General features: G+C 42.7%; 1 protein-coding gene across 1 annotated transcript in view; it reads right to left on the bottom strand.

Moving 5' to 3' along the window:
- Spock1 (SPARC (osteonectin), cwcv and kazal like domains proteoglycan 1) overlaps positions 1-14,640 on the bottom strand; it is a 515,785-nt gene that overhangs the window by 124,942 nt on the left and 376,203 nt on the right. The window contains exon 5 of the mRNA XM_046465855.2: positions 3,678-3,804. Coding sequence (XP_046321811.1) covers positions 3,678-3,804 — 127 coding nt within the window. The remainder of the gene's footprint in view (positions 1-3,677; positions 3,805-14,640) is intronic.

Raw genomic sequence — 14,640 nt, 5'->3', positions numbered from 1 at the left:
TTCCAGAGCTGGAGGGAATGATTTAAATGGCACAAGCTGGAACCATTGTAAAGAGAGAAGAAAGAAGGAGCCACGAACTCTCTGCCAGAGCTCCAGGCTGGGGATTTAGCTAAGCAACTTGGCCAGGATGGGGATGGCTTATTTCTCTTAGTCACTAAGCTCTGTCCATCCTGTGCTCTCAAATCCAGAATGAGACAGGCAGACTGGAGTCTTCCTAGTCCTCCTCAGCTAGAGCCCTGGTTGGCGTCTCTCTGGTCACTGAGCACCCATTATATCCCACACCCCACACCTAGAGGAAATGGTGACAAGCATTGTCTCTGCTTTGGGGATTTCACATTTTTAAGGCAATTGAAGCACTCATTTTCCCATAAGCCTAGAATTTCTCTATAACTTCTCATCTTCCAGTTTGCTAAATGTCCTGTCTTAAGACTATTCTTGACATCTTCCCTGTCCCCTTCATCTTACATGCCTGCCTCTCTCCTCATCTTTAGAGCCAAGTGGGAATCATCTCAGTCCTGCAAAGACATCATGCTGCCTTAGAGCCCTTGCCCATGCCATTCTGTCTGGAACATCCTACCCCTCCATTCTCAGCTGAAAGGATACCTCCTTAGAGAGACTTTTCCCTCACTGGCCCCTATAAAGCAGGTCTCTCTTCACTTCTTTCCTAGCACCAAGCCTTATAGTACTTATTAACATTTGAAATTACAATTAATGTGCTTTGTTACTTATTTATTTCTGTCTCTCCTACCAGACAGTGACCTCCACATGTGCAGGAATGATATCCATTTTGTTCACAACTCTCCCACTATCCATCATCTTTTGCACAATACCTAGATGAACTGGAGGTATTCGACAAGCAGCTATTGAATAAATGGATGAAGAAAGGTTCTTTCTGTGGGTGATTTTGAAGTAGGAACAAGTCAGACTCTGGAGGTTTTTGTTAGTGATGATGAAGAGTCAGTTCAGTTCTAGCAGCAAAACTTCCCAAACAGTGAAGCAGGGGAGACATACCAGCAGACTTTTCCTACAGAATCATCCCCTCTTCTTTTATGTGCAAATGGACTCCAAGCTTGGAGAAGGGAAGATGAAGGTAGGGATGCCTATTAGGAGATGGCTGTGCAAGCTGAAGTCCCTGCCACTCAAAGCGGGGTCTTTAAACCAGCAGCCTGGCCATCACCAGGAAACCTGTCAGAAATGCAAAATCTCAGGTCCCAACCCAGACCTGCTATATCTGAATCTGCATTTTTAAGGGACCTCTCAGCACTGTCTATACACCCAGCATCTGGACCCTGGTGAAAGACAATGATGCCTTTGGGATGGGGGATAAAAATTATTTATCAGTGTCCCCTGTATATCTACTATTCCAGATGTGTTTAAGGTGTCACAAGTGAGGCCCATCACTGCAAGCTGTTGCAAACTTTGATTCCATCCGAGATAAAAGAGAGGAAAGAAAGGGGGGAAAGTGGGTTAAGCTTGGGGATGGGGCTATTTAGCCAGGAGGTACCAGCTGTGACCCTGGGTAGAGAAGTTCTAACTCACAGGGAAGTTCTACAGTGGGGAAGGTAAGGATTACTAATTCAAGTCATGAAAAGAGTCAAATTTTTATTCCTACTATAAGTGTCCCCAGCACCTAGCACAGTGCCTGGAACTTCAGAGGGCTCAAATGATAGTTTTTAAATAAATTAAGGAAATAAATTATTGTATAATGACTATGCTACTGAGGTCCTCAAGTAAATTACATGGGTCTGAGTACAAGCCAGACTGAAGTATACTTTCTGGCTTCCTGTTTTGTAAGATGTATTCCCCTTAGTTGGTGGGGAAGAAAGGTAGAAATGTGGTTGGAATAAAATTCTATTTTCAATGAATAAAAATACAGGACCTATTTATGCATTGCAAAATCCCCAGGGAAGAGCTGCCATAGCCTCAAAGTGACCCAAGTAAGCCTTTGAGAATGGCAGGCAGTAAGGGTCCACCTCAGCCTGTGGACTGTGGAATCTCCATGGTGTGAGGACCTGCATGGGGCTTATTGAGAACACAGACCACCAACAGTGAGAAGGGCAAGGACAAATAAGACACCCAGCAGAAAAGCTCAGAATCACAGGGCAGTATGGTCAAAAGTATTCTGGTTGTTCCCTTAAGGCAACTCCTTAGCCACAGACTACTCTGCAAGAGGAACCTTACAGAGGAACACAAAGTGACAGATAAAGGCCTTGCAGCACTGGTTGGAAGCCAGCTCCACCCCTGCAGCATGTCATGCAGAAAATTCCCGAGATATGTACCCATATACCAGTGTCCTGAGCCATCCATGGGCTGTGTGTGTGAGCTATGCACATTTGAGTGTATCAGGGGACTTGCATTGCATGCTGATTGGGCTGTGCGATACAAATGTGCCTCTCTTCATGCTCTGCCTGTGATCCCACACAGCACCTGAGATGGGTGTGACTTGCCAAGATGTCAATCAATCTGCTGACCACAAGACATCACAAAGTAAGACTCCACCTTCGAAACCCTATTCCCTGCCTTATTGGTGAAGAACATTCCATGGGACCTCCTTTGTGTGTGCCCCTCCCCCCCATAAAATAAAAAGAATCTGGGCACACACTCTCCTTCTAGCACTGCCAACATGGAGCTGACCCTTGGGGTCACTGAGCCGTCCCACTCTCTATCTTAGAAACTCATGTTCGTGTGATGCGTGTTTTCTTTGCCATTTTCTCAGTTATTGATACAGCCAGTTCCTTTGAACCTAGTTCATCTTGCCAGCCCAGCCAACTGGCGGCACACCAGCTCCCTGACACCTAGTATGAGGCCAGACCCCAAGGCGGTGCTGGGTATGAAATATGAACTTGTCAAGTAAGCAAACTCTTAGATCATTTGGTTTCCCTTTCTTTAATTCATATACCAGTGAAATGCACCCATTCTCAAATACAGGTGGACAACTTTACCCAAGGAGAGTGTTTGAAATTCCAAGAACAAAGTATCAGCTCCTTTCTCCACCCTGACCCCTGCCTCCCTACTTATAAATCCTGCTTAACAAGCCCAGTTCAGTGCTCCCTTCAAAGCTGCTCCTCAGCCCTCCAATAAGAATAAATAGACCTGCCTTACCCTGGCCTCTTTTATATAAAACCACTTTCTTTTTGTTGGTTTGGGCTAAAATGTCACATCACCATACTTTCCTCGGTCCTTTGAGACTGGGAGTCCCCAAATGTCCCTAAGAAATAAGCAGTACCATATTAAGGGCCCATGCAATGCTTGGTGAGTCCTAGATGCCCAGAAGTGCTGACAAATATGGGCTGACATCACAGTCCTTCCTTCCACGGCACCATCCACTAAGCAGCAACCCGAGCCATCCTCCCTGGGTTGCTCCACATCAGCTAAGCTGTGTGTGCTACCTCATCTCCAGGTTCTTCGACATTAACATTGGGCTCACACACTATTCACAGAACCACCCTTTCCCCTAAGCCTTGGACAGTCCAATTACATAGGACTAACATTTTTATTTTGCTTGCCTCCTTGGTCAGAGAATATCTCTGTGTCTATTTATGTAACAGCTTCTCCAAGGCAAGGCCTAGAGTTCTTGAACCTTTCCAGGTTCCTGTTTTGGCAGAGATTTGACAAGCAGACCTACAGTATTTTTTATGATCAATAATAATAATAACAATAAAATAAAGAAGACCCACCTTGGACGTGTAGGTGTGACCATCAGAGCCACAGACCATGGCTGACTGTGCCACAGGACAGGGCTTGCACTTGACCAAATTCGAAGGTCCAACCCAGTGTTTGTGGGCCACGTTCCCCTTCTTTTGCCTGAAGATGAAAAAAAAATGGGATAGGTTAGTTAAAACTCCAGTTCTCATTGGTTTTTCCTCCCGGTTTTCAGAATCCAAGGTCAGATGAACAAATGGAACACCCCTTAAAGAACAGTGGACAATGGAATCCCAGGGGCCCATAGACAGCACTCCCACTTTTTCTACTCATCAATGGAGGTGGAAGAGTTTGTTCCAAAGCTGAGGCTTAACTTCACAGCTGGACCAAAGAAACAGTGTGGCCACTAAATATTAAGCATTATTTGCTGACATATAAAGTCATAAACAATATATTTTAAAGAAACAATAAGGGAGGGTGGCTCAATCAGCCCCAATGCCAGGTGTGGCATATCACTAGTGCCCAGAATAGCTCTTTGGAGCCTTCAAATCTCCTGGGGCTGATGGGCAGCCTTCCATTTGGGTGATACACAGGCTACTCCATGAGTGCTTTAGATAGAAACGCATCTCCAAACACAACCGAAAGACTTCATCACAGCTGCAGAAAACTATCTCTGGATACATTTTAAAGCAATTTCAGTCTGGCTTCCAATTTGCCACTCAATAGAAGCTCTGAGGTGATGTCACTTCCAACTGTTAAAATAATCAGAATTCTACTCTTTCATTCCAGCTCTAGCTTCCCCTCTTTCTAACCTATGTCATAATGATAAATGGCACTATTAGGATGGCTTATGTCCACAGAAGGAACCCCATCTCTGCATCATAAACCACTGAAATAGGGCCTGCAGTAACTGCCACCCTTCTCCCTTTAGCTGAAGCTGTTCTCCCGCAAAGCCACTTGGAGCAACTCCCATGGCCCAAGGGCTGAGTTCTGGATAGAGGACAAGTATCTTTGGGCTGCCCATCAATCAGGCAATTATGGTGCCCTTGAAGTGTTTTGCACTGGCAGTTCTACACAGTGGTTAGCATCTGGATTCTCAAAAAAAGACAAGCTCAAACTCAGCTCTGCTACTTCTTCATGGCATGACGTTGGCAAGATATTTAATCCTTAAAGTCTCAGTTTCCTCATCTATAAATGGGTGAAAATAGAATCTACTTCAAGCAGATATTAAGAAGATTAAATGAGCTGATGATGCGTACAACTCAGTATAAAACCTGCAAAACAGGCAGCAATAAAAATAGTACCTATGACTACAATTATTATTTTCCCCAATAGATGAGATAATAGAGAATAAAATTACCATTGTCATAGAAATGTGATCGATCTTCAAGCCCTAGGTTTGGAAAGACATCCATGTCCCAAAAGAATCCATGAAGGCAGAAGGAGGATATCTTTTCTACCAAGTGAGAAATGATTCTCCAGATCCTCAGGAATTTGGGTTTGATGTTGAAAATGACCTACCCTCTTCTAAATGATGGGAAGTGAACAAGAAAGAAGGACAAATAAAGCAAAGAAGCACCCATTAATTTGGTTCTTATCATATGTCAAATGTGTCCCAGCAGTATTCGAGAGGCAGTAAGAAGAAGAAGGTCTGTTTGGTGGATTATATTTGAGGGTGACTTCACAGAGGACCAAATGTGCATCCACAACCCAGCCTTTGGGGCCATTGAGGATTCAGGCTGGAGAAGCCACAGTGCTGACCCTGGGTAAACCCTAGAGAAGAAAGTCCCACAAGGATCCTTTGAGATCACCTAGTTCAATGTGGTCCTTTTTACTAAAGAGGGAAACTAAAGCTCAAAGAGGAGAAGAGTCTTGCCTGAAGCCATGTAGCTGACTTGTAGCAAGACCTGGAGTGGCATTCACACAGCTGTGGAACAGCACTCAAGGATGAATCTCTCCTCCTTGACCCATCTCACTCCAACCTAGAATACTAGCTTAAAAATTCTACAGGGATACCCACTTGGGTGCTCTTGGGGTCTTCAATGTCACTCTGCTTTCACAGAAGCTGCCCACCTTAGCCTTGCCCCTCTGTTTGTAATAAGAAACATCATTTGCATTTATAAACCACATGGATTTGAGGTCTATCATCATCCTTCATCAGAAACAAAAACCTGACTCTTTCAGTGTTTATTCTGGACTGCTGGTAAAGGAATGGAGTGGGGGAGGGGACTTCTGCAACAGAGGAGCAGGCTGTCAGCATGGGGTTAATCTTAGAGTACATGATTCCTTCAGCAGAACACCTCACATTTATCATCATTCACACAGCAGATTGTCTGACACTGATAATGAATCAGCAAATGCAGGAAGAAGTTCTGGCATCTGGCAGCCCCTCTCCTGGGTAGCTAAAGTAGTTCTTGTTATAAGTTCCAAGAAAGGGACAATAAAGTCCAAAGAGTGGCAGCTTTTCTGGAGCAAACAACCGTGTACAATGATGCCCCAGAGAAAAGAAGCCTAACGGAGCTTAGCCAAAGGCAGGGGAGGAAGAAGCAAACACTGAATCAGTGGCTTTGAGGAAAAGAAGGAGCCAGCTGCCAATCACCCAGTTAATGACAAGTCATCTCTGTCTCTGGGGAGGCAGTGGGGTGAAGCTGACCAGTGTGCTCTAGAAGGCCTGGTGCACCCTAGGTGCTCAAGATTTCACTGTGGCGCGTGGATAGGTCTGTCCATGCTGATCACTGCAGTGGTTCCTCAGTAATGCATCACAAATCCATAGAATGTCAGAACCAGAAAACACCTTCAAACTAATCTAGTCCAGCCACTTTATTGTGTAGATGAGGAATTAGAGGCAGAGGGAAAGTAACTTGCAATGTCACAGAGGCCCATGGCAGTTACAACAGACATATGTGCCAAATGGAGACTGTCAAAGGAAAGCATTGTACAGATCCAGAGCCATTTCAATCTCCAGTTTTGGAATCTGTACTTTCATTACCAATATTCAATTTTATAAATAGAACTCCTTTGAAACACTGTCTCCATAGCTATCTACCCACTACCTTTGACTTCTCCATTCTAGAATGCGTTGGGTGCTTATGGTACAAAGGCTAAGCCACTCTGGATTTTCCTAATTCTAAAGAAACTAGCATACCTGTTAGATTGGGACGAGTCCAGGTGGTCTTAACCTCAAAGATGTAGGGCCCTAGAGATGGCACCAAAAGCTGTGGTCTTTTTCCAGAGGCCAAGTGTATAAGTTTATGTATCTTTGAATCTAATAAGGTATAACTTCCCCTGATATTATATATATATTTCAATCCCTGCAACTGAATGTGAATCATAAAAAGTGACCAAGCAGTCAAGGCAAAAGACTAAGATTTCTGACCCACAATTCTAATTCTTAAGTTGATAAAGAATAAAACGCAATGAAGAAATCTTGATGGGATTGCAATATCCCAGTAATTAGTCAACTGGGGTGACACAACGATCTAGTCTGTAAGCAGGCCCTGTTCTGTCAGCCTTCCCACTCACCACCAAGCCCCGACCCTGCTTCAGCCTGGCTGGTGCTGAGGGGCAGCCTCACCTCCTGCAGACTGATGGTACCACACAGAAAAACCCCAAGCAACAAGAAAGAAGTCAGACACCTGAGATTTCACCAGCATTTCCTATTGCCATCTGTTAAACTATTTACTCCCAATCTTTTTTAAAAAGTCTATCAAAATTCTCAGCATTTATACTTTTCAAGCAAAAGAATGGTTCTTAGAGTAAGTCTGATCACAAGACTTCCAGGTTTAGAACCTCCATTTTCTCCTCTCAGGGTGTAATCTAAATTCACAGGTTCAGTGTTTCCTGTGCTTCCATCCCCTCAAAACAGGTGTATACAACACACACACACACACACATACACACACACACACCATCATTTCCAGCAATTATTGTTCCAGCCACATGTGCTTTTTTCTCCACTTGATACACCTTCATTTCTTCCCTCCAACCTCCTTTTCTCAAGGCCAACTCAAATACCACCTTCCCGGGAACCATCTCTTGGGGACCCCTTTGCAGGCACTATAATCTCTTGCAGCAGGGTCAGGCTCCTCAACTTATCTCCAAGCAAGCACCTCAATTCTACCCAACAAAGAATGAAAAGGCTACTGTTATTCTAACAAGGCATGGGGCACTCCTAGGCTGAGAGCCTGGGAGCCACCCTGGATTCCTCCCACCCCTGCTCTTACCACCTTCCCCATCATTCAGTTCTATTGCTTCCATCTCTAGTGGCCACATCCACTTGTCTCTTCCATGTGCTGTTCACATTAAAGTCTAAAGGACTTGGTAACTGCTTTATGTGCAGAGCAAATGTCCATTTCTTGTTCAAGCTTCAAATCCATTGCCCTCCGTGAAGCCCTTTCCAATCCTGTGACCTGCACCCCAGATAGAATTAATCATGACACTGTTCAAATTTATGTCTCATTAGGCCCAATGGTGACATTAACTACAGTTCATGTATCCTCCTCAACATACTGTGCACTCAAAATTATGATGACTGGGGTTTCATAATTTTGTGCTCCTGGTACTTGGAAACATGGTTAGCCTTTAGCATATGGACCTGCTCCAAAATAAGTGAACTTATTAATTTGAACCTTTAGAAATTTCTTCATTCATTTCCAGAAATTAGTAGTACTAACAAGAAGACAAAAATAGTATGTGATTTAAGAAACAAGAATTCATCAGGCTCCTTTTCTCCAGAAATCCTAATTCAGATTGGGAGAAATGACAATCAGCAAAAAAGAACTCTAGTGACAACTGGGAAGTGGGAAGAGAGGGCTCTCCTGTGCACAGAGGGCAGGACAGATACACACTATGGCAATCAGACTTTCCCCAAGATGCTTGAAGACCTCTGATGCAGTGGTTCCAGGATGCCAACAGATATTAACCTTCAGAATTTGAGAGAAGAAATCAGAATTCCCAGGAATTCTTAAAAGTTGCTGAAATAATCAGTTTCTCTATATTTCTCAATGTCTTACATGTTTTTTTTTTAAAAAGTGAGAAATATAAAATTTAGTTACATTTATAAAGAATTGCAGCCTAGAAATTCAAACACTGGAAGCTGTCAGACAATATCATTTGGTTGTACTCAAATAGAACAACATTCAGATCTTCTAACAAGTTAACGGGATCCCAGAGAATCATGTGCTGAAACTGTCAATTTAAGGACTTACTCTGCTCTAAAACTGCTTTTTTGGAATGCCACTCTGAAGACTTCCTTAAGATATATAATGCACAATATATATATAGTTTTATTTATAGATTTAAAAAACAAAATTATTTAAAAAGGTAAAAAAAGATATGTAATGTAAGTCAATCTATTAATAGACATTTTATTTACAAGAACAACTCAATAGAGTGGCTAAGATCACATTCTTACAACAGTGACCAGCAAGACTGACCAGCTCATGACAACTCTCTTCAAGGTACACCTGTCCAGTTGCCTGGAAATGGGACCCCTTAACCTCATCTCCACGTGTCACTGTTTCTGGCCCTTGCTTTAAAGTGGGCCTAGTTGCTCCCCAGTCAGATATCTCCTATCACCAACCATGCCCAGTTGCTTTCACACAGTTCACACAGATCCCAGGACTTTTTGATGACATCGGTTGTGACCTGGCAATACACTTGGCCATTGTAGAGTGGTGCCATGGTAAGGACCCATAGCAAGAAAGTGGTAGGACAGCAAAGTTTTTTCAGCATTAAATACCTGTGCAAGAATAAATTTCCTGACATAATGCTGCTGAATTCAATTCAAGAATCTGTGTCCAAAATATTTTAATGATTTGGGGGAAATGGGAAAGAATGGTTGCTAAAAACATTCCAATTCTACTGAATTGTTGGCTTTTTTCTTTCAGTCAGTGAAGAAGGGTCATTCATTTTATTCCATATGTTTGTGTACTCTAACATGTTTGCATAACTCCAGGTAGTTTTATTCTTCATGTAAAAAGTTGGTGAAGGAATAAAGTGATTCCAAATAATAAAGATTATAAATAATGACAGTGGCACTCCACTTGCTTTGTGTAACCACTACATGCCAGTCTACATACCCTAAATGCATCTTCCTGCTTCCTCATACACAATGCCCATCTGAGGGTAGAGGCTCCCCATTCATAGGTAGAAAACTGAGGCTTACATAACCAGACACTGGGCCTTCTTTTCTGCCCTGCTTTTGTTCTCTCACCAGATCTACAAGACAGACCTGTCAGTGGAGGACCCATTGAAGAATGATCCCTTCCCAGTAATAACGGTGTTTGTTCGCTGGCACAAAGGGTCTGCAAGCATTTGATTTTCATGTTAATATCAAACTGCCCATTCAAAAATAAAATTGAATTTGTTTACAAAATCAAAACTAATTGCTTCTAAAGCAGAGTGGAAGATACTCAGATAGCTGACATAGTAGCGTATTTTGAACCAGAGACAAAATAATGAACATTAATTGAAATGGAAAACATGTTAAACATTGAATAATCTGTCATGGAAAATGATGCTATAATTCCTCTGTTGTTAGGGTTATTTCAGTCATTATGCTAAGTCATAAAATGACACAGTAAAGGCATAATAGCCTATGTCATCTACAAATGCTGTTCTGATGAAAGGGACAGACTTCTACGCGACAGATTCTTCATTCTGTATCATGGGCTCAGGGGTCCCTTTCTTTTCCAAATGGAGAAGGTCCTAGACATGAGATCCTGTCCAAAGACAAGTTCAATTTTCCTAATAAGGCAAAGACAACTGCAAAAGGTGAATCATTACCATAAGCCAGGTAATGTCCCAAGTGCCACTGTATACTCAGTGGCACAAAAGACATACTGTTTACAGAAGCTTGACATTTAAAAGGACAAATATGTAATAATGATAACAGTAGCTAAACATTTATTGGGGTTTTCCTATGTTGCTGTTGGTACTATGGCCATTCCTACTACTAGTAATGATTAACATGACGGGTGATGTGCCTCTACAATATTCCAAGCATTGCTTTAAGCCTTTTCATGAACTGCCTCACCTACTTCTCCCAAAATGGCCCTAAGAGGGAGAAAAGTTATAGCAGAGCATGAGAAGCTGTTGGGGGGATGAGCTTGGGAGACATCATGGGCAAAGCAGATCTGCAGCAATGGGAAGGACCTACCCTCCTAAGGAGAGCTCTATACGTCAGATGGATTGCATCCACTGACTTAAGCTGGTCCGTCTAGGTCTACTACAGAAAAGCTGGTGCCCTTTTGAGGCTTACCCCATTGTGATTGGTCAGGGTGATGGCCATAACACATCCTAGATAAAGGCTTGGACATGACAAGAGAGACAAGCAGGACCCAGAACAAGCAGGGATCTGTTGGTCAGCCCTGAGTCAGGTTCTTAAAGCATCCTCAACCAATTAACAAAGCTCATATTTTAAAGGTCCTAGTGCAGAGCCAGGGTCATCAAAAATGTGCCCAATATACATGCAGCTCTCAAAGTGTGAATATCTCTGGATAAACCTGCATGCCAATCTCTAGACTGTGGTTCATGTTAACTTTGGATTTCATGACCTGTTCGTCACCTGGGCTGTAGAATGGCCAATGCAGATGGGGAAGAATCTACTTTTCATAAATGAGCAGATTTAATAGCCCTGTATAAGAATTTCCTCAAACTGCACATGCTTATGTAAATGGAGGGAAAATGATTCAGGAGATACATACCAAACATGGGACGTGTCCTTGGTCAGACTAGAGAAACAGGATTGAGGATATGATAAACAGAACACATGCTTTGTGATTTTATATGTCTTTCTGTTGTGTGAGCTTCTTACAACCATGTTTTGCTGCTCTAATTGACTCAAAATCTTAAAATGAAATGCATTTCCAGAGTTTTTAAAGAAGTGCAAGCTTCTGAACTCACACCTACTTACCAGCCCTCATTTATCTAGAAATATTTAAAGAGAGTGCCCAAGTTGTTAGAATTAAATGGGGGGGGGGGTGGAGTTGACATACACAAAAACTCTCTGACCAGTCCTCAAAGGTTTCAGTGGAGACCAAGATTTAGGTTCCACCTTAGGAAAATTAAATTTTCACATTAATATTTTGAGAATCTGTTTAAGCAAAGTTATCAATCCTGAAGATATAAACAGTCCAAACATGGTTAGGAATTTAGAGAGAGTACATTATTCATAAGTGTTAAAAAAATAAAAACTATGTGCCAGAAATTGAGCAAAGAATGCAAAGGCTAGAATTGTATTAAATGTAATTCTCTAATATATGTTAAATGTAGTGATTAGTATTAAACATAATGATATTTAATTATTCCAAATAGCTGAATTTATTCTACCTTACTGGTTTTGTTCTTACTCATATTTCAAGACACTAAAGAATCACAGACTGCTAACTTTTCCCCAAAAAAAATCTGTCAAGAAATTTGCTGTTAATTTCAAGAATTCTTCAAGTCCTTCTATACTTAAGAGAACCAGGAGCAGATGTGTGGTGAATGGGAAAACATCATGAAGAAAAGGAGCCTGCCTGGTCGCAATCCAGATCCCTGGTGGGTCAGACATCTTTTTCCATTACTTGCATTAGGATTCTTTAGACTTGAAACCAAGTATATATGTCCAGGGATCTGGTCAAACTTACCTCTAGCTGTAAACTCACAAATGCTCTCAGTGTTTCCTGAATGGATAATGAAAATTAGCAGGTTGATGTGATTATGAAAACACCACTAACTGGTTGGAGACTACATCTGTAGTCACCTTCCATTAAGAGAGTAACAGACCATAACCAGTGGCAGCCGGTGACAGCCAGGGGCTTTGTAAAGCAGACACTGGTGGGGGTTTAACTTAAAGTTTGGTTTGATGACAAGCATAGCTACTGGGACCTACATGCAAAGATTGTTCACACACACACACACACACACACACACACACACACACGGGGGGGGGGGGGAGAGAGAGAGAGAGAGAGAGAGAGAGAGAGAGAGAGAGAGACTGACTTAAAGGCTCCAACTAAAATTCTGCTTTGTTAAAGAAAATTGCCATACCAGCAGTGTAATAGCAAGCTATTAGGGAAATGTAAACTAACAGTTGAGATTTTTTTTTTACTCCCTTAGGATAATGGTTAGTGATGTACTCTGTTTTCAAAATCCATTTCTTCCTAACAAGGGACAGAAAAGAAATTGTTACTTTTACCCACTAACCTTTGGCATTATGGTTTGATTTCCTATTTTGTTGCTATTCTTTGTTCACTGGCCCAGTGAAGAGAGGGCCATCTCTAACCCTGAGACCTTAGAGGAAATCTTTAGTACTGGATGAACTAATTGGAAAAAAGTAAATAATAATCAAGCAAGCCCAGGGTTGAGAATTTCATTTTGTATTCCCTCTCTAAGCATTCATAATTCTTTCTCTTCACAGGAGGGGCCAGAGCAGCAGGGTGTTGCTAACACAGCTTCTGGCTAAGTGTTTGTAAGCTCAGGTGTGCACAAGAGGGTAGGACTAGCCCATGCAATTCCACGTGGGTTCTGCTGTTATAATCCAAGAAAACATTTGCTTGCATTTCTTGGGGGTAATTAATTATCATGGGAGGAGTGTAAGTGAGGAGGGAAAAAAAAAAACCTTTATTTGTTTTCTAGTCTCCAGGAGCAAAAACCCCTCTCTGGGAGGGTTGTATGGGATCTGACTTGCAAGTCAGCAAAATGGAGCAGAAGTGGCACATGATAATTTTTAGCACAGGTTTAGAGACAGGCTGGATGTGGATTGAGACATGGGATTTGAGGAGCTCAGGCAGAACATCAGTACCCACCAGCCATCAACATTGGTCATTCACAAAAAGTGCAATAGGAGCCAGGTGCAATCAGGTAAGCATACATCGTGTCCCCTTCTCTGAAGCTTTCTTCATAGTCAGAGTTGGGGGGAGAGAGGATGGACCCTTGGAAAAGCTCCTCCCAGCTTTGTGGACCCAACAGGTAGGGGTTTTTCTGGATGAGTGGCCAAGAGCTAAGCCTAGATTCCTTGGTTTTGTTACATTGCTCTTTTTCTACAAGTAGTCTCCCACCCTTTTCCACAGGCCAGCAAAGTTGCCACCCCTCTCTAAGAATGTGGAGTGCAGGCCCACTTCTACCTCTCAGCATGCTTGCCCTGTGTTCCTGGTTGCCTATGTTTATACGGCAGCTCTTTATCACTGGTCACATTGGACTATCATCAGAGGGGGGCCAAGATGTCCCCCAGGTAGAGAAGAGATGCTCAAGGATGTGGTGGCACAGGAAGTAGGCAGCTAACATGTCACAATGCTGTATCAGAGTGGAACCTGGACCTAATGTGTTCAAGTTACCAAGAACAAAGCCTTTTGCCTCTCCCTAAGGAAGGGACCTCAAATACTGAGTGGGAGCTGTTCAAAGACAAAGAGGTGCTACTTCAAAAAGATGGGAAGGAAGACTCTCAATACTGCAAGAGCTCAAGCAGAGGTCACCTAGGGGAATAATGTAATCAACTGCACTTCACATCCTTATACATAAACCTTTAGTGTATTGTCCATAAGAAGGGTTCTCCAAAATGAAATCAGGAGATCAATAAAGCCAAATGCCTACCAGAATTGTACAATGAATGTACTCCCAATGTCAAGGCTCAGCAGGGAGCACTACTACTGATGGAGAACTACTCCATCACCCACCCTGCATTCCATCAGTAATACCAGGATTGAACTGAGAATTGCTCTGGTGGCCCACAGAGTGGATGCATCAAAGGGTTTGGACATACCACAAGAGGACCATCGATAATCAGAAGAATCGGTGGGAACAAAAAGCCCCTTCCCCCTCATAACAAGAGAAGAAACTGGCCCCTGGAAAAACGGATAAAGTGGGAGAGCAGATATATTGGCAAGAAACCCCATATCACCACAGCATATTTCAATAGGTCTGCAGTTGTATCCCAGGCTCGTGTGTGACAGAGAGCAGAGAGCGGTATCATCAGTGTGTAGTTCATTACCCAGCCCTCTGTACTGAGCTTCTCCC

This window comes from Marmota monax, unplaced genomic scaffold (genome assembly GCF_021218885.2).
Source record: "Marmota monax isolate L192 unplaced genomic scaffold, Marmota_monax_Labrador192_F-V1.1 WCK01_AAM20220418_F8-fsc00097, whole genome shotgun sequence".
Classification (NCBI taxonomy): Eukaryota; Metazoa; Chordata; class Mammalia; order Rodentia; family Sciuridae; genus Marmota; species Marmota monax.
This window is presented reverse-complemented; position numbering and strand designations above follow the sequence as displayed.